Raw genomic sequence first — 20168 nt, 5'->3', positions numbered from 1 at the left:
GCGCCACTGAGCTGCATTGCAGAGAGGTGGTCCAGGCCGTGCCCCTTTTTACACCTCTCTGCAACGCAGCTCTGTGGCACTTACTGGAGGTACCTAGTGGGCTAGTTGGACCCTAGGGACCCTCAGGATTCAAATGAACTTAATCTCCCAACTAAAAACGGACACAGGGCGTGTTTACACAGTGGTGAAGGGAGGGGAGGGGGCCTGAGTTAACGTGTGCAAAAACGCCCTGTGGCCTGTTTTAAGAGGTAGTTTTAATCCCCATGCCCTATTATATACTAGGGGCTTACAGAGGAGGTCATGCTAATCACAGGGGGACCCCAATGCATAATGTTCCCTAGTGTATGTAGGTGTTTTCACTGTATTCTAAGTGTCTTTTAACATAGCACTGGCTCTAGGACTGGTTAGTCAGACTCAGTTACCACCAGTATCCGTCTGAAAAAGTTGAGGGTACAGGATGATTTTGCAACAAGGCTTCTTTCTGCTCTTCTTTTTGTTCTTTCTGCACGTTATCCTTCTTCCTGGACTTATCTTCGTATTTGAGGACTTCTGTTGCTTCTTTCTGCACTTCTTTTGTTTCTTTCTGTGCATTTTTTCTTCTTTCTTCACATGTCCTATCTCTGTAGGCATAGTTAGAAATTAGCATTTAAAAAACCTTTGAAATTCACAGAAAAAACAATAGGTTTCAGGCACGTTATAGTTAGGAATTAGCATTTAAAAAGCTCAGAAATTCACTGAAAAAACCATAGGTTTCAGGGGTGTTATAGTTAGCTGGACTTTTCACTTGTACAAAACCATTGAAATCCGTTATAGTTAGTTCAGCTAACTATAACTCGCGCGCCCGCAATGCACTGCTGATGACGTCACATATTACATCACTCATGACATGGTCAGTGACATCACTCATGACATCACTGATGACATCTCAAATGACATCACTGATGACATCACTGATGACATCATCCTTGTGATATAGTGGCAGACCTCCTCTCACCCTAATATAACCTTTGATACACACATTCAAAAATAGAGACTAAAATTTTCAAAACAATGGACATACCAGTTACAACAACCTCTTCAGTAATTCTAAGATCCACATACACATCCACTCATTCACCAACAGTCCTATACAGTCACTCATACATGTACTCACTCATCATATGTACTCATACACCTATACATCCTGTTACACAATGCCACTCATCCATAGAGTTACTCACACACATAGTCACTCATGCTAATAAAGAATCAAACATACATGTATTTGCATATACAGTTATGCACACACCACCACACTTACTTCTACAGAAACTTACACATACTTAGTCTTTTAAACAATCACTTATAGAAACACATACTTATTCATACAGGAACTCTTTCAATCTCTCACTCTCACATATACTCACATATATACACCAATAGTCACATATACTAGTTTAAAACATATGTAGTTACTCATAAAGACACTATTGAGACAGTCATTCACTCACTAACACACCCATACACACACTCATCCACCCATACAGTCCTGCACACATGCTGTGTTCAACACATACAAGCAGTGAGTCACTCATTCATGCACCTATGCACTACGTAATACCCCCCACCGAACCATGCAGACACTCAGACTGATACTCAAAAAACCAACTAATAACCTATATAGACACCCATGTAGCTACTCACCAACCCATGCAGCCACTTATACACAAAGTGAGAGACTGATACAGATATTTACATATTTAAACATTACTCACTAAGCCATGTATTCACTATGATACACTTAATCAGTCAGTTACACAATCAATTTTTCAAAAACAAATCATCCATTTAGACACTTATATACCCATTTATTCTTCCATCGACCTTGAGATATACATATATAAAACATATTTAATTTTCAGAAAAACACACATTCACTGGATGATGTCATCAGTGATGTCATCAGTGATGTCATTTGAGATGTCATCAGTGATGTCATGAGTGATGTCACTGACCATGTCATGAGTGATGTAATATGTGACGTCATCAGCAGTGCATTGCGGGCGCCCGAGTTATAGTTAGCTGAACTAACTATAACGGGGGAATTTCAATGGTTTTGTACAAGTGAAAAGTCCAGCTAACTATAACACCCCTGAAACCTATGGTTTTTTCAGTGAATATATATATATATTTATATATATATATATATTCACTGAAAAAACCATAGGTTTCAGGGGTGCTATAGTTAGCTGGACTTTTCACTTGTACAAAACCATTGAAATTCCCCCGTTATAGTTAGTTCAGCTAACTATAACTCGCGCGCCCACAATGCACTGCTGATGACGTCACATATTACATCACTCATGACATGGTCAGTGACATCACTCATGACATCACTGATGACATCTCAAATGACATCACTGATGACATCACTGATGACATCATCCAGTGAATGTGTGTTTTTCTGAAAATTAAATATGTTTTATATATGTATATCTCAAGGTCGATGGAAGAATAAATGGGTATATAAGTGTCTAAATGGATGATTTGTTTTTGAAAAATTGATTGTGTAACTGACTGATTAAGTGTATCATAGTGAATACATGGCTTAGTGAGTAATGTTTAAATATGTAAATATCTGTATCAGTCTCTCACTTTGTGTATAAGTGGCTGCATGGGTTGGTGAGTAGCTACATGGGTGTCTATATAGGTTATTAGTTGGTTTTTTGAGTATCAGTCTGAGTGTCTGCATGGTTCGGTGGGGGGTATTACGTAGTGCATAGGTGCATGAATGAGTGACTCACTGTTTGTATGTGTTGAACACAGCATGTGTGCAGGACTGTATGGGTGGATGAGTGTGTGTATGGGTGTGTTAGTGAGTGAATGACTGTCTCAGTAGTGTCTTTATGAGTAACTACATATGTTTTAAACTAGTATATGTGACTATTGGTGTATATATGTGAGTATATGTGAGAGTGAGAGATTGAAAGAGTTCCTGTATGAATAAGTATGTGTTTCTATAAGTGATTGTTTAAAAGACTAAGTATGTGTAAGTTTCCGTAGAAGTAAGTATGGTGGTGTGTGTATAACTGTATATGCAAGTAAATGTATGTTTGATTCTTTATTAGCATGAGTGACTATGTGTGTGAGTAACTCTATGGATGAGTGGCATTGTGTAACAGGATGTATAGGTGTATGAGTACATATGATGAGTGAGTACATGTATGAGTGACTGTATAGGACTGTTGGTGAATGAGTGGATGTGTATGTGGATCTTAGAATTACTGAAGAGGTTGTTGTAACTGGTATTGGTATGTCCATTGTTTTGAAAATTTTAGTCTCTATTTTTGAATGTGTGTATCAAAGGTTATATTAGGGTGAGAGGAGGTCTGCCACTCTATCACAAGGATGATGTCATCAGTGATGTCATCAGTGATGTCATCAGTGATGTCATGAGTGATGTCACTGACCATGTCATGAGTGATGTAATATGTGACGTCATCAGCAGTGCATTGCGGGCGCCCGAGTTATAGTTAGCTGAACTAACTATAACGGGGGAATTTCAATGGTTTTGTACAAGTGAAAAGTCCAGCTAACTATAACACCCCTGAAACCTATGGTTTTTTCAGTGAATTTCTGAGGTTTTTTAAATGCTAATTCCTAACTATAACGTGCCTGAAACCTATGGTTTTTTCTGTGAATTTCAAAGGTTTTTTAAATGCTAATTTCTAACTATGCCTACAGAGATAGGACATGTGAAGAAAGAAGAAAAAATGCACAGAAAGAAACAAAAGAAGTGCAGAAAGAAGCAACAGAAGTCCTCAAATACGAAGATAAGTGCAGGAAGAAGGATAACGTGCAGAAAGAACAAAAAGAAGAGCAGAAAGAAGCCTTGTTGCAAAATCATCCTGTACCCTCAACTTTTTCAGACGGATACTGGTGGTAACTGAGCCTGACTAACCAGTCCTAGAGCCAGTGCTATGTTAAAAGACACTTAGAATACAGTGAAAACACCTACATACACTAGGGAACATTATGCGTTGGGGTCCCCCTGTGATTAGCATGACCTCCTCTGTAAGCCCCTAGTATATAAGAGGGCATGGGGATTAAAACTACCTCTTAAAACAGGCCACATGGCGTTTTTGCACACGTTAACTCAGGCCCCGTCCCCTCCCTTCACCACTGTGTAAACACGCCCTGTGTCCATTTTTAGTTGGGAGATTAAGTTCATTTGAATCCTGAGGGTCCCTGGGGTCCAACTAGCCCACTAGGTACCTCCAGTAAGTGCCACAGAGCTGCGTTGCAGAGAGGTGTAAAAAGTGGCACGGCCTGGACCACCTCTCTGCAATGCAGCTCAGTGGCGCTTACTGGAAGCACTTGGTGGGCTAGTTAGCCCCCAGGGGCCCTCAGTATTGAAGGGAAATTATATCCCCAATTTAAAACGTGCCATAGTGCGTGTTTGCACACGTCACCTCAGGCCCCGTCCCCTCCCTTCACCACTGTGTAAACGCGCCCTGTGGCTGTTCTAAGTTGAGAGATTAAGTCCCCTTGAATCCTAAGGGTCCCTAGGGTCAAACTAGACCACTAGGTACCTCCAGTAAGCGCCACAGAGCTGTGTTGCAGAGAGGTGTAAAAAGGGGCTTGGCCTCAGAACACCTGGCTGCAGCGCAGCTCCCTGGCGCATACTGGAGATGCCTGTTGGGGGCGCGTTTGCAGAGTGCTGCACGGAGGGGGCATGGCCTCCGGCACGATGCCAGTCTTTTATTTATTTTAGTTTTTTAAGAAGGGGGGCTGTTTGGTTCCCCTTCTTATTCTAATTTATTGGCCCTGATGACCCCATCCCCCAGGGCCAGTCTCCTAATTATATTTTTTTGACCCCAATCCCCAGGGCCGGCCACTGTTTTTTATTATTTTTTAAAAATATATATTTATAGACACACCTAGGACATGCTGGACAAACCGTACGTACCTATCACCATGACGATTTGCGTGATATTCATTAAAAGGTGACTATGCATGCAATGAATCCACGTGGAATGTATTTACACCACTAGTGAAGCTCTGACATGTCTGATGCCCTACCGTGCCTAATCCCGGTAGACACCCTTGTCGTTTATTTATACAAACTTGGGTAGCTATTGACGGGCACATTTAATACACATGCACACCAAGCCATTCAAAGGGGATTCGACAAAAATTCGACCAAAACTATGCAAGAAACCCCCCTCACGGTTAATAAAACACACATCCACTGCCGGATGTGTAATACTTTTTATTTTACTCTCTGGAAAGGGGACGAACATCACTTGAGAGTCACAGCGCGCTCCTGACAGAGCCCAATGCTGTGTTACACCCACCATTGCCTGCCGTGTGCCACACACCTCTGTGTTGTATTCCACTAGCTAGTGCATATGCTATGACACTCTCTAGCCCATGTGCACTGTAACACCACCCCGTGAATATGTCATGCCACACTTGTCTTCGCACGGGTTATATTGCCCCATCTAACGTGCCTTTCTCGATGCCTATGTTATAACGCACAGTGCTATGCCATACATATTACATTCTGGGATCCATATCTTTGTCACAGTGCATATGCAACCTTACACTCCCCAGCACATATTTTATATTACAACTTTAGAGACTAGTTAGGTTACACAACACTGCCCTGTGCATATTACACTCCAAGGCGCATATCGCATAGCACGCGCTAGTGCCTGTGATATCTCGCGCTCTCCAATGAATCTGTCATTGCGCACAATGTATTGCATATTATATTTCACGCCCGGTTCATCTTATATCACACTTTTTGGTGCATAGTTTATACCATACACTATATCTAGTTTTCATTTTCAATCGTGCTCTCAGGACTATGTTCTATATAACACTGTGTTCACCTACCCTTTTCACGGGCATTACATTTTGCGATAGGGGGTGGAGGGTCAGGGGGTGTTTCTGCCAAGTGAGCCCGGAGTCACAGTCACAAACGTCCTCTTCTTCCTGAATAAAATTGAGATTATGCTGCATACTTGTTCATATTTTAAGTAGTTCGCACAGACACAATGTTTTAAAAACAATAAAGTTCCTAATACCCGCCTTCTCTGAACAGTTAGCTTGCTGCCCCATCCCCTTCCTCCCTATCCTCTGTTGTGTGAATCCATGGACTAGCCTCCTCCCTCCTGCCATGCATGGTCTGATGTGCTGCCACTGCCCTCAGTATGATGCACCAGTCCACTCCTCCTGCCCTCCATTGCCCAATTCTATGCCCCATCATTGACCTCCTGCTTAAACTCTGTGCTTAGCTTGCTGCCCCTATTCTCCTTCCCCCTGCCCTCCGATGTCTTTGTGCATGCCCCTGCTCCATCCTTTTTGCCCACCATGTCCCATGGACCTGCCACTCCTATCTACTCTGAGTGTTCTGTTGAGCTGCCACTCCCCTCCCACCTGCCTAGCATTGTCAGATGACTGTAACCTGTCCCTGTCACCTCCACCCTGCCTGTCCACATGCCATGCCCCTATCCTCTTCCTCCTGTCCTACATGGTCCATTGTACTGCCACATCCTTCTGCCCTCCCTGGTCTGTTGTGCTGCAGCTGCTCCTCCTGCCTGCCCCGTGTGGTCTGTTGTGAGGTCCCTTCCCCTGAACTTTCTTGTCTGTGCACAGGTCCTGACCCTCCCTTCTATCCTCCATCGTCCTTTGTGCATGCCCCTCCACCCTCCTTCTTGCCCATCATAGCCATTGTGCTGCCACTAACCCTCCCACTTGCCATGCATGGTCTTCTGTGCTGCCATGGCCCCTCCCACCTTCCCTGTGTGGTCAGTTAGCTGCCCCTGACCCCCTCCCACCTTCCCTCCATGGTCTGTGTGTATGCCATCACAGTCTCACTGTTGCTCTTCATGGTGTGTCTTGCTTCTAGTGCCCATCCTGCCTGACCTCCATGGCTATCTTGCTGCTCCTGCCCTGCCCCCTTGCCCCCAGCCCTACTCCCTCCCTCCTGGCTTGTCTGTTCCATTGTAATGCCCCTGATCCGTCCCTCCTGCCCTTTATGGTCTGTTATGCTGCAGCTTTCTCTCCTGTCTGTCCATTATGGTCAGCTAGCTACCATTGCCTCTTGCCCCTCTGTTCTCTGTTGTCCATGTGCATAGTCCTGTCCCCTCCCTCTTGCTTTCTATGGATTGTTGTGCTGCACTCCCGTGTGGTGTATTGTGCTGCTGCAAACCCTGATGCCTGCCCTGCAGGGTCAGTTTGGTGCACCTCTCCATGTCCCTCCTGTCCTCTGTTATCCAAGTCCATGTCCCTATCCCATTTCCTTCCATGATCCAATGTACCATACTTGCGAACATTTTGAACTTGGTAAGAGGGAGATTTTGAAAAAAAACTGGGGTATTGATTTTCCCCTTTGAGTTACATTGAAAAAGAGGATATTGTAGACAGGAGACAGATCAAATAAAGCCCATTTGAGCTTAAAAACATTGGACGTTTCCTGGCTGAATCGGGTCTGTTGGCATGTATGGTTGTACTACCATTGCCTCTTCCTTCTGCCCACAATGGTCTATTACATTGCCACAGGCTTGAAGGAGGGTAGATTTTGTATCACAGGGGGCCCCTGGCCCGTTCTGTCCACACCTGAAGTATGAGACCCTTGTCCTTGCCCTGCCAGCTGCATTTGTAGGCCGTATTAAATTGACCAGCGGGTCCTGTGTTGCTATATAATTATCCTGAGACATCCTTACCACTCAGCCAGTATAAAACCCCTGTGTAGGCCCTTCTGTTCAATATGTAGGCCTCTTTGTTAAATTGACCATAGCTCTGCAATTTTAGTGTATAGCAGTCTGAAGGCAGGTCTGCGAGGCCTTCTGCTCCAAACCAGTAGCCCCCACCCTACCCGAGTGCTCCGTGCTCGGTATCAAAGTTCAACATCCCCCTGAAGCTGTCGACATACAGTAGGCTGCATCCTGGACTGGTACTTGCTTCCTGGGCAGGTTTCCCGCTTTTAAGGAAGTGGCAACCGCAGAGCGTCAAGTTAGGAGAACTGAGGAGATTTTATACATGAATATATTGAATTCCCGTACAATACCCATTATTTTCTGCTTGCTCTATGGAACTTACGATAAGCGATTGGCCTGAGAGACTGACCTTTTCACCCAGTCCATTGTCAGCATTAAGTGGGTAAATGACGAAATGTCTGGTAAAATCTGCAGACGAAGCTTTTGGGTAGCATACGTAGGTAGATGTAGCGTGCAAAGGAGCCCACAAAATGATATAAAAAGGGAGCACCCACAGATATCGACGGACTACCTCGCCGTCTGTATGTAGGTTAACAGGCAGTGCAGGTTTTCCCCAAGAGCTGGGAGCTCTTGTCTTCCTTTGCTTAAAATGTCTTGCTCTGCTTTGCTTGAAGTATCTTATTCTATTTTACCTATATGAAATGTCATGTTATGTTTAACCATTGTTCTCTTTACTTTTGCATTTAAAAGATTTTGTATTGTAATTGCAGGAATGCTTGCTCTAAGAGTAAACGTGAGTGTTCCTAGGTAACATTTTCCTTGGTGTAACTTGTTTCTCATGATGCATTTATAGATGTGTTTTCTCTCTCTCTCTGTCAGTACATTAATTGAGATACAGAGAATATCATGACAGCTGTATGATTATCTGGATTCTTTATTTTGTACTTTATGTCTCTATTCTGCGGTTTCTTTGAAGTTGCATCTTCTCATTAAACTGCCATTGTATTCTTCCTCCAATTCCATGTCTCATATGTCTGTTTTCTTCATTTTTGGAGCAAGCGTTCCTAGGCACCCCGGCTCAAATTAAGGTGCCCCTTTTGTCCCTGACTCACTCTCCTGCTCAGTTCTGTGGTGGCTCCCGGGGATCTGGGGACCGCCCCTAGCTTCCTTGACCCGTAATAGATCTTGCCTCCAACAGCCTCTCTTGCAAGTCCTGTATTGTTGGTTTGTTGCCCCTGCCCCCCTTTCCACTGCCCTCCATAGTCTGTTGTGCTTCCACGGCCCTTCCTGCCTGCTCAGTGTGGTTAAATTGTTGCCTTTGCACCCTCCTACCTGCCTTCAATTTTCAGAGTCCGTGCCCCTGGCCTCTGCCTCTCAACAGTATCCTAATGAACAACTAGATTGCTAACATTCTATATTTATCACAAAAGTGTGGAACGCCTGACATCATCTTGATGTAATCAAAACTGTAATACCTAGAGCATTTCCTTTAGAAATTACATATATGAGAGGGTCTTATTGGCATCAAAATTATGGGTAGTGCTCTAAAAGGCTAAAATAAGGACATATTTTCTGAGTTTTCAAATAGCGACAAAGCACTTTTAAATTATTTGTTATCTTTATGTTTTTTTATCCAGTTGACCACTTGATTAAATGTTGCACTTAGGGGAGATGATGTGGTGTTACTTCCAGAACTGCAGACTTTGCAACTGGGGAACCAGGTTGAAGTTTCTGCTTCAGCTCGACATTCTGTGATTCTGGTCAAATCACTTAGTTTCCCCATGTCTACAACCAAAATGAATGTGTTCTTGTGTGATGTAACCAATGCTCATGTAAAGCACTCCAATACCTGACAAGTCTGCACTATATAACACTGCAAAAACACAAAGTAATAAGTGTTTTGCACACTTCTGTCATTGGGCTATATTTGGGCTACATCTGGGTGATTTTGGGCTACATTTGGGCTCTTTTGTCTCCGGTGGCCATCTTGGGAGATTTATTTGTTATGAAGTTTCCTAATTTCCTCATGTACTGCAGTCTCCTCAGTAGGAAATGCTTTCAGTTTTTTACTTTGATTCCATCATGAAGGTATTCAGATATGTCACACATTTGCCATAAATTCTGAATGTTAGCACTCTAGTTGCTGATTAGATCATTGTAGTAAAACTACTGCACCATGGAAGTCTGCTCCTGGTATTAAAAGTGCATGTTTCAGTCTGCATGTCAGAATTATTTTAATGAAATAGAAGAGGATTTGAGAAGTCACTCAAAATGTGCCCTCATTTTCTTTCTTCAGCATTAATCATAATTTCTATGGCAAAATGAACCTCCTCATTGTGTTCCTTTTTAAATTAAATGTTTTAAGTGTTACCAGTTTATTCCAATCAAGATGGCTTCAGGTGTGCCATACTTTTGTCATAATGAAGACAGTAAGCGCTCTAGTTGTTTTTAAGAACATTCTGGGACATTCTGTCATTGGGCTATACTTGGGCTACATCTGGGTGATATTTGGGCTACATTTGGGCTCTTTTGTCTCTGGTGGCCATCTTGGGAGACTTATTTGTTATGAAGTTTCCTAATTTCCTCATTTACTGCAGTCTCCTCAGTAGGAAATACTTTCAGTTTTTTACTTTGATTCCATCAAGAAGGCATTCAGATGTGTCACACATTTGCCATAAATTCAGAATGTTAGCACTCTTTTTGCTCATTAGATCACTGTAGTAAAGCTACTGCTCACCAGGGAAAACTGCTGCTGGTATTGAAAGTGCATATTTCAGTCTGCATGTCAGAATTTTTTAATGAAATAGAAGAGGATTTGAGAAGTCACTCAAAATGTGCCCTAATTTTTCTTTCTGCAGCACTAATCATACTTTTTATTGAAAAATGAACCCCCTCTTTTTGTTCCTTTTTAAATTAAATGTTTTAAGAGTTACCACTTTAATCCAAGCAAGATGGCTTCAGGTGTGCCATACGTTTATCATAAGTAGGACTGTTAGCGCTCTAGTAGTTCTTTGGAACACTCTGGGAAGCTGCAGTAGAACACAAAGGAATCAACTGACAGTCTCTGCCCTTGTTGGATGTACATGTTTTACAGAGAATGTCAGACTTCATTCTCACATGACTGAGAAAGATAATGTGAATTTACAGAAAATAAGCTCTCAGTTTAGCCTATAGATCACCTTCCAAACCTCTGTGGTAAAAGCATGAGAAAATATTTTTCTCTCAATCATGATATCCCAGCAGAAGGCTTTTTCACATGGTGAAATCACCTTAGAACATACCACAATTCCTAAAATGAGTATGGTACCATCAACAAATGATTTATAATGTAACTAAAGTCTTTAAACCTTCTATTAACTGCAATGCTTTTTAATGAGGTGCTATCATGTATATTGGTCCCAAGATGGCTGCCAACACTTCTTGGATGAAGTGCTGACAGCCAATCAGATCTCAGGATGAGATGTGTGGTTAGGCTCCGCCCACATATATATATGCTTTTAAATGCTATTTTCTCAGGATCTACTGAACAGATTTACACCAAACCTACAAAAGGCACTTCCTTGACCTAGGGACTACCTCTCTGCCAAATTTCTAGTAATTCTGTTCAGCCGTTCGGGCTGTAGCTCTGTCTAAAGGTCCTATGGAAAAATGCATGGGAAAAACGCGTTTTGGGACCCCCCTTTTATCTCAGCCCCCGCTTGACGAATCCCCCCGAGACTTTCAGGGTAGGAGCGGAGCGTAGCGCCCCACCTATTTTGAGAAATTCGCGAGGATTCATCGACCGGCGCCAAAGTTATTCAAAATAGAATGTTGCGGATTTCCTATGGAAACGTGGTCCTAACTATAACTATCTACTGGCGACCGCCAGTAGATAATATATATATATATATATATATATATATATATATATATATATATATATATATATATATATATATATATAATTAATTCTATTTTTTACATTTAAGAAAATGTATATATAATTTGAAGAAGTCTAAATACATTAAATTTTTTAACGATATTTCCTGGGGGTTATAATTAAAGTCCATACCTCCATTATTTTGGGGGGCAGGAGATGCATTGCCAGTGGTTGGCCATTTGTGGTGTTGGACGTACTCCAGGTATGAGTTAGAGTATGTGTTTACCATTGTTTGAGTCCTTGTGGCTGTACTAACTGTAGAAGTGCATTTTATGAATAGCTATGAGCTTTCTCTTTTGTGGGTGTGAACATGTTGCTCCCTAAACTGTTCCCTAAGCAGTTTATTAATCCATTGTTACTTCTCGCAAAATCCTCACCTTTAATAGCAAGCACTCCGTATTTTCCAGCCACTCCCACATTTACTACTAAGATATAGGTGTACATGTGCAGAGATCTCTTTAGTCAGGGCGGAGTTCTCTGTATAAAAAAGTTAGGAGGGGTGGAGATTTCCACACATAGGTTAGTGAATAGCATTTTGTAGTACATGAGTAGTACTATTGTACTACTGCTAAACATACCCTAAAATGCACCTTGTGAATACACCCATAGATAGCTTGATAAATTGAAAAACAATAGGAATAGCTAAAAGAAAACAATATTTGAAATGGTATTACCCTCCAAAATGTTAAACATCCCTAGGGTGTGGGTTTTGTCAACCATTGGCTTCTACTGCTCCTTACTGTCGGAGGTCAACCCTCCCCAGCATGATTACATTTGAGGTAAAACTTTAGGGTCTGAAAACAGGCCCTTGGTAAATTGTGAATTACTGACATACGTTAGTTAGCATGCAATCTCTGTCGTTCTGCTTTAGCTACATTACCCATAATCCTGATTCAGCAACTCTGGTATCTGGTTTACAAAAGTAAAATGCGGAAATGACAGTGCATCGCAAGCAGAACTTGGAAACATCATCACTGGAGAAAAACACCGAGCGCATGGTCTTTCATGCGCAAGCATCATCACATCCGGGCCACCTGCTTCTGAGAGTCCCTGGATCCATTAGCCACCACTTTCAAAATGACTCTGCCTGAATCCGTACATCTCAGCTGTGTTGAAAAGCACCCAATAGCACGAGCTTTTCTTTGATTGGCTACCTCTTGAGTTTGCAGCTGATGCTGCCAAATGTTTTCAAGCTGTTGGGAAGGATATCACACGAGAAAATAAAAGCTGCATTCTCTTATTCTGAAAAAAGCTCATTCTAAATGTGGGGCTATTTTAATCACCTGTGTTATATGTGTTATGTGTGCATTGTAATGAGGCCAGACATAAACATCAAATGGAAGAGATTGGGAAAGGGGTTGCTTATTCTGATATGTTATAGTTTGTTTATGGGGCGCACGTTTGTAGAGCCTCTTGACTCTAGACATTATATCCACTGATCGAATCAAAGCCTGGGACAGCTACTGGCTAGTTAAGGGGTTGCTAGTTAAAGAGTCAGGTTTTCTAGTGCTCCATAAAGCCCACAGGTTGAAATCAGAGTGCAGACTATAAGGCAACGAGTTTCATAGAAGTAGTGCGGCTGTGGAAAAGGAGTGGTCGTCATTTGTCACAAACTTAACTTTGGGTACAGTCAGGAGAAAGTGAGTCGATGAGGGTAAGGGGCGGTTGGGTTTGTACCATGGGTATTTGGAACTCCAGAGCTTAGTCTTGACCTTACTATAGACTCTGCTCGGTAGGAGGAGCCAAAGAAAAAACCTGAGTATGGGAGAGATGTGATCTTGACTGGTTGCTCCAGAGAACAGTGGAAGTTGTGGTGTTCTGCGTTAGTTGTGAATGATACAGGAGCTTTTCAAGTGATGCAAGATAGATGTGATTGGTGTATTCAAGTCTTTGTCATTTGATTGGATTCACCACTGTAATGTGTAAACAGGGATTAGTCAAGGGCAGCCGCGGCCCGTGGAGGGAGTTCCGTGGGGCGGTAAGGCGGTGCGGGGGAGGGGCAGGGTGAGGGGTTCTAAAAATAAATAAAACGAATTTCTTAGCGCACGCTGCATCGCATTTTGCGGTGCAGCGTGCGCTACGAAATTCGTTTTATTTATTTAATTGTTTACTTACCTGTAATTATCCATATTCCGGTTTTTAGAAGCCCCCACCCTGCCCCTCCCCCGCCCCGCCTTACCGCCCCACGGAACTCCATCCACGGGCCGCGGCTGGTCAAGGGGAGTATTTTTCTTAGGAGTTGGAATGAATCAAGACAGGATTGGCCAATTTGGCCATCTTATAGTCTAATGACAGCTTGAGTCCCAGGTCCATGATGATGCCTAGATGTTGGACTATTTTGGCAAGGGCCAGTGGTGAGCCAAATACCTAGGGCCAGCTGAGTTTAAACCTGGGATCAGTATGGGAGGAGTTCAGCAGGAACTCTTTGAGGGATTAAATGTAAGAAAGTGTGCAGACATCCGCCATCCCGTAATGGGTAAACATTCTGCCATGGGTTAAGGTGCCTTACAGTGAGAAGCACGGGACAATCTGAAATTAGCTTAGTGTCATCCGCATGCCTGTAGAATAATACCCTTTCTTCACGAAGAAGTCTGGCTAGGGTCACATGTATAGTTAAAAAGGATTGGGGATAGAACTGATATTTGTAGGACACCAAGGCTCAACTCTATAGGTCCTGAAAAAAAAGGGTGAAGTATGATTAATTGGATTCTGTCTTCTAAGAATGACTTGATCCAACTCAGTTTAATGCCCTAGGCAGCGGCTTCAATCATGGACATGGTAGGAATTTGGAGGTCATTGGTGTCAAAAGCACCCAACAGACCTAGCAAAATCAGAGCTCCTAGTCCACCTTCATCTGCTAGTTGCTAAACATCTGCCAGTATGGACATTAATAATCTGGTGCTGCGGCATTGGTGAAATCCAGTGTGAACAGGGTCAAGCAGTTTGTTCCCTTGTACAAACTTTTACAACTGTTGAAACTCTAGTTTTCCAAAATTGTTCCTAGGTTTGGTAAGAGGGAAACGGAATGGAAGTTCCTTGGGTCATTAGGACAATTGAGGATTTATTTTATCAAGGCATTGAGGATTGCAGATTTCCAGACACAAGGGAAAGTACTGTGGGCTAGTGAGCTGTTAACAAAGTGAGGGGCTTGGTCATTAAGGCATTGCTCTCACGAGTATGTTTCATCTGATGAAAAGAGGAATTCCATGTGAATGAGGGTCAACTCTGAATTATACGTGTTCATGCATTTTTTTATTATTAAATATTAATTTGCTAATCATCTCAGCCACTTTCCCTGTTGGCGCCATGGCGCACCTTTATAATGGTGCGCCGTGCACAAACAGGGAAGGTGCGTTGTATTACCATAGTTGCGCTGCCCCCAGGGCAGCCGCAATCTCGGGGGCAGCGCAGTCAAGTAAAATATGGAGTGTCTCCTTCAAAGTCGCTCTGTGTTTCACTGTGCAGGAGCAACCAGCCTGCATTTTAAAGAGGGGAGAGAGATCCCCTTGCAGGTGGTTGCAGTGAGTGTTTGCACCCACCTGCAAGGAGAAGTCAGGGGCGTCCATGGAACCCCCTTTCTCCTCTCCAGAGGGCTGCCATTAGAAGGTGCACTGAAAGTGCGCCACGTTATGTGGCTCACTTTCAGTGCATCCTCCTAAAGGCATGTTTGCGTCTTCCCCGGCATCAATAATATGGAGCGGATACAGAGGTAAACTGATTCCCTCATTTTCATGGGGTCACACCCCCATGCAAATTAAGGCACGCCCTCCAATGATACTGCTGTCTCTACAAATGTGCCAGCAATATCTGTATTACAGAAGGAGCTGCACCATCGTCTCTGGCCCCTTCTATAATACCGAAGTGCCCTAGGGGCTTGCAAAGTGGTCATACATGCCCGTTGCTCCCCAGGGGCACTCTGTGTAATACGGCCGCAGATGTTAAAACTAATTTTGCATTGGAACACAGATGAAAGACATGGTAGCAAGCTAATGCTTATGAAAAAATTTGACGAGTCACCCTTTTCATATAAAACATTATATATTAGATTTCAGGGATTTTTCACTCTATAAAACAAACTGTAATGGCGAGTTGAGCAAAATATTGATTGATTAGACCCACAGCTGTGACTGGGGGTGAGTGTTTGACAATGTTCAACATTCATTCCATCTTTTTTTTGTGTTGTATTGTTCACTCTGTACTCTGTGGAAGAAGTCCTTATAATGCGGAGCTGACAAAATGAGGAATATTTCCTGTTGCCGGAGATGGCATTTGGCTGTTGTTATAAAGATGACTTGAATAGTCACCACTATTATGTGAAGGGAAAATGGTGGTGCCTTGCTGGAGGGGAACTCACCTGAAACTTTCGGATTATAAGTGATGTAGAATTACTGACGCGGTGTTGATTTTTAGGGGTCTAGTGAACGGGGCCCTGGGTATGGTAAGGATGTGAAAACAGTGATTGGTTGGAATCTTAGAAAGATAAATATGTAGAAAGGATCTGTGGCACAAAGCGAGCCAGTAAACAGGATAGCAGGATGTCTGGGAGCTGGACTCTCACCACTGACAAACGCGCTGATCTCATGTTTAAATTCTGGCAAGGCAGATTGGCCTTCTATGCTGGAAATGTTTAGCATAATAAGTACCCCAAACTGAGTAGTAATAGCATCTGTAACTGCAGTGCTCAGAAATACCATAAGTGCGGTATAAAACATTATTAAACAAAGTCATAATGGCAAGTTAATTTGGTGTTTGTACGGAGTGATAGACGTGACAAGGTTAAACAGGGCAACTTTTCAGTGGGTTGGGAGGAGCAGTGATGGAATCCTGCAAGGAGGCTGGTGCAGTAGCTCAGCGAGTTGAAGTATAGCTTGTTTATTGGCGTCCAGGCTGGATAGGAGGTGAGGTGATTGCCGAGTAAGTCCTAGTGGGTGGAGGAGGTGGTTACGTAGATAAAATAAATTATCGTATATTTCTCGAATTTGATTTTTAAGTTACTGGTAACATAACAGGGGTATAAGTAGGGTGAATAAAGGGGTATTGTGACAGAAAATATATGTAAAATATTTCCGAACTCCACTATCTCAAATATTGTTGACTTTGCAAGTATGAAGGGCTGAGTTGTCCCTTCACAATTTGAAACCGTGGCTACAGCATCACCTGCCAGTTCGGAAGTTCTGCATGAGTCCAAGGAGCCTGCAGAGTGTCTAGGGGAGGAAGATAATCTTGGCAGAGTTATGCATGCAGACAACCAGTTTTTCATATCGAAGAGAGTGCTGCCTGCACAGGCTTTGAGGTCCTTGGGACAGGGAAGAGATGATGGGGTCATCAGCACAGTGATGGTACGAGATACTGAATGACAACAATGATTTCAGTGATAAAACTGTGCATAAAGAGAAGAAGCAGAGATATGCCATGTATGTATGAGAAGACAAGGATCATCAGGCCTATCTATTCTGCCCATTTCCATATACACTAAAATAGGACCTGGATAATGTATTTACAGGTGTTTGTAGACCAAAAACTACTGCTAAAACAAGTTTAAATGCAATTCCGGCCCATTGTGGCTGCAGCACTGATTAGGCAGTACAAAAGGGGGTGGTGATGGACGGAGCATCAGAACCAATCAAACACTCACACCCAGTCAACAGATCTGGGTTTGATCCATCACCGTTCTTTAGCCCACTCTGCCACCCCAGTTCAGACATGGCCATATGCAAATCAGTCTGACCCTGTGCCTCATGGGAACTTAAGTGTAAGTGACACTTCTCCCCTATTTACACTGCCAGTCATCACCACATTTTGACTATTTATAAACGTCTGAGTGGAGCTGTGCAGAACATGTAATAGCATATACAAAATTGGCTCAATTATCATGTGAGCATGTTAGTTCCTGTTGATGTACACATTGGTGTACATCCGATCCTGGTACCGAGAAACATTATATAACCAGGGGGTTTCAGTGTGCCCTGTTTGCACCGCGTGTCAAAAGACCCGTTAACGTATGGCTTTAATCTGGCTGTTGCTACACAGGGAATATGATAGGCCAGAGATTCCTAAACCATTTTTATCCAATCATATTATACTCTTTGGGTTGTGATTGTACTGCGGGGAAGTTGTATGACTGAGCTATCATGGTGTAATCCTCTGACTCCTCCTTTACCTTTCTTTGATATTTACTCTGTGTCTATCCTTCAACTCCTCCTCCATTCTGTGCATCACAAGCTTTAAATATTGTTTTGTTGTTGGCCACCATTCAAGTTCATGTCTATCTCAACGAAGGGTAGGGATCAAATCAATTAGAAAAAGGTGCTTTGCCACTGCATCCTTTTCCTATGATTTCCAAAGATCTTGAGACCACTTTCGAACAGAGGTAAATGTCCTAACGCTTATCTGGCTTCCATCCTTAAGGGATGTTAACATTGCGGCTACTCTCAAACGAGCAACTCAAGACAGGGCCCATGTACCTATAATCTCCAGATTAGATGCAGGCTCTGCTGAACTCAGAGAAAAGAATTATTGACCACATCTCCCTCATCCTGAGAGATCTCCATTGGCTCCCACTGGAGGCAAGAATGAAATGTAAGATACACTGCCTCGCATTGAAAGGAATTCATACAAGCATACCAAGCTATCATTCAGAATTCTGAAACATATATTAGCACCAGAGTCTCGTGAAGCAAAGACTCTATCAAACACCTGACATTTGAAACATCCCTAGCTCAAAGGAACTCCTTTGTGGGCTCTGCTCCCACTAACTGGAACACCGTTTCTATCCAATTAGGAATGGCACCAGACGTCATCTCATTCAGAAAAGGACTCAAGACGCACATGTTCACGATATTGCTGAATCAAGACCTCACATAATAAAGTGGCCTCTCACGAGAGGGTTAAACTATCCAGCGCTACTGAACTTACTTCAACCGCACACGTTGAGTCCTCTCTGTCAGTACTTAATTTGTGCCCGTGGTTTGTGGTGCTTTGCATCGGCAGTTATTTGGCAGCACCGGCACCTATGGCAGTCTGCCACATGGTTGGCTGTTTGCCTGATATAGAGTGAGCACAACAACTGCTGTTTACTAATTCAATATACGTAACAAATGACTCATCCCTGCCAATCTTGCAGCTTTTGGGGTCTGGAGTAGTCTGAACTGCCACACTTGTAGGAGTGTGATGGTTAGTAGCTGGTTTGGCACTGTCATTGGTAGCGCTAGGAGGGGCAATGGGTGGTGGAGGCTGCAGCAGCCTCCTGATGAGGGCCCTGGCACTTAATTTTTTACAAATTAAGCACTGCTCTGTGTATCTTAGATGTTTGCTGTTTGCACTACGTTATTCTACGGAAACTCCCCTTCAGCAAACACTACATCATTCCTTCTCTGCTTCGGTTGACCTTCATGGTATTGCATTAAACACACATGACATATGTAGTTACAGTTCTGTGCAAAACACACTAATTATTGCAGGTGAAGAAGCATTATAGAAAAACTCTGTAAATGAAAATAAAATCAAATAAAAATGTTTAGGAAGAATGCCAAAGGGAACACTGTACAGCAGATTCTATTGTATGACCTGCAAAAGAAGTTGGATTTCTGTGAATGGGTATTTTGAAATGCAGATACCCTGACGCTCTTATGGTAATATGAGAGAGAGTTCACCCACTGAATATGCATAACAAAGATGTGTGAAATGTTTCTTCATTACTCAATCTAACAAGCCTGTTTTATTTTAATTCCAGAACATCTATTCTTGGAATCTCCTTCGGGGCTGCGTTTCTCTTGCTTTCCTTCATCCTTTTTATCTGCTTTGCTGGACAGCTCTTGGTAGGTGAAATTCTTCAAAATATATGTAGACTTAATGCGGTTTTGCTGTTGTCCTTGTCACGTTCAAACTTTATAGGATTTAACCGAACCTAATGCATTAATCTGTAACCAAAAATAAATAGAATTAAAGGAATAAAATGTACCATCAAAGTTAGATTTCACCAGTAGAAATATATTTACATATTTTCCTTATTAGTACTGTAAGACAGTTTACTCTTTCTGACTTTAGTAAGGAAAACATTGATTTATTTTCTATGAGCAACCTGTTTACATATAAACCACCACCTAACTTTTTCTAGCTTTGTCACTGTACTATATCTTGCTTTGTCAGTTTGTTTTTAATAGCTTTGTCACTGTACTATTTTGTAGGTTTGCCTCAGCAATGTGCTTTCCTAGAGCCCTTTTCGAACTTAATTGGAAATAGTTGCGTCGACTTAGAACAATGAACTATAGAATTTCTCCTCAAAATTGTCATTTAACTAAAGCTGATGTATTTTGAGTCAGAATGTATTGCACAGAAGGGATTGTGGATATCAGATTCTGTTTCTCTACGATGCTTATGTAGTATCAGTGACCATGCCGCGTATTTGAGGGTTAAGAGAAGAATGCCAATAAGTCTGTCTTATAACTTAAAATTCCTCTTAAGCTACTGATAAGTGCAAGGCTCAATAACCTCTCACATATGCACTCTGTCACTCATCCTTGCACTCATGCATCCATACACCC

The 20168-nt window shown here is 42.5% G+C and overlaps 1 protein-coding gene across 1 annotated transcript in view; it reads left to right on the top strand.

The window, feature by feature from the left end:
* The window catches only part of ADCY2 (adenylate cyclase 2), a 3557286-nt gene that overhangs the window by 2800747 nt on the left and 736371 nt on the right, over window positions 1–20168 (top strand). Inside the window, exon 15 of the mRNA XM_085606100.1 lies at window positions 19358–19442. Within this exon, the coding sequence (XP_085462226.1) occupies window positions 19358–19442 (85 nt within the window). The remainder of the gene's footprint in view (window positions 1–19357; window positions 19443–20168) is intronic.

This window comes from Triturus cristatus, chromosome 5_1, assembly GCF_964204655.1.
Source record: "Triturus cristatus chromosome 5_1, aTriCri1.1, whole genome shotgun sequence".
Classification (NCBI taxonomy): domain Eukaryota; kingdom Metazoa; phylum Chordata; class Amphibia; order Caudata; family Salamandridae; genus Triturus; species Triturus cristatus.
Note: the sequence above shows the minus strand (reverse complement) of the source record. Positions and strands in the feature narration are given on the sequence as shown.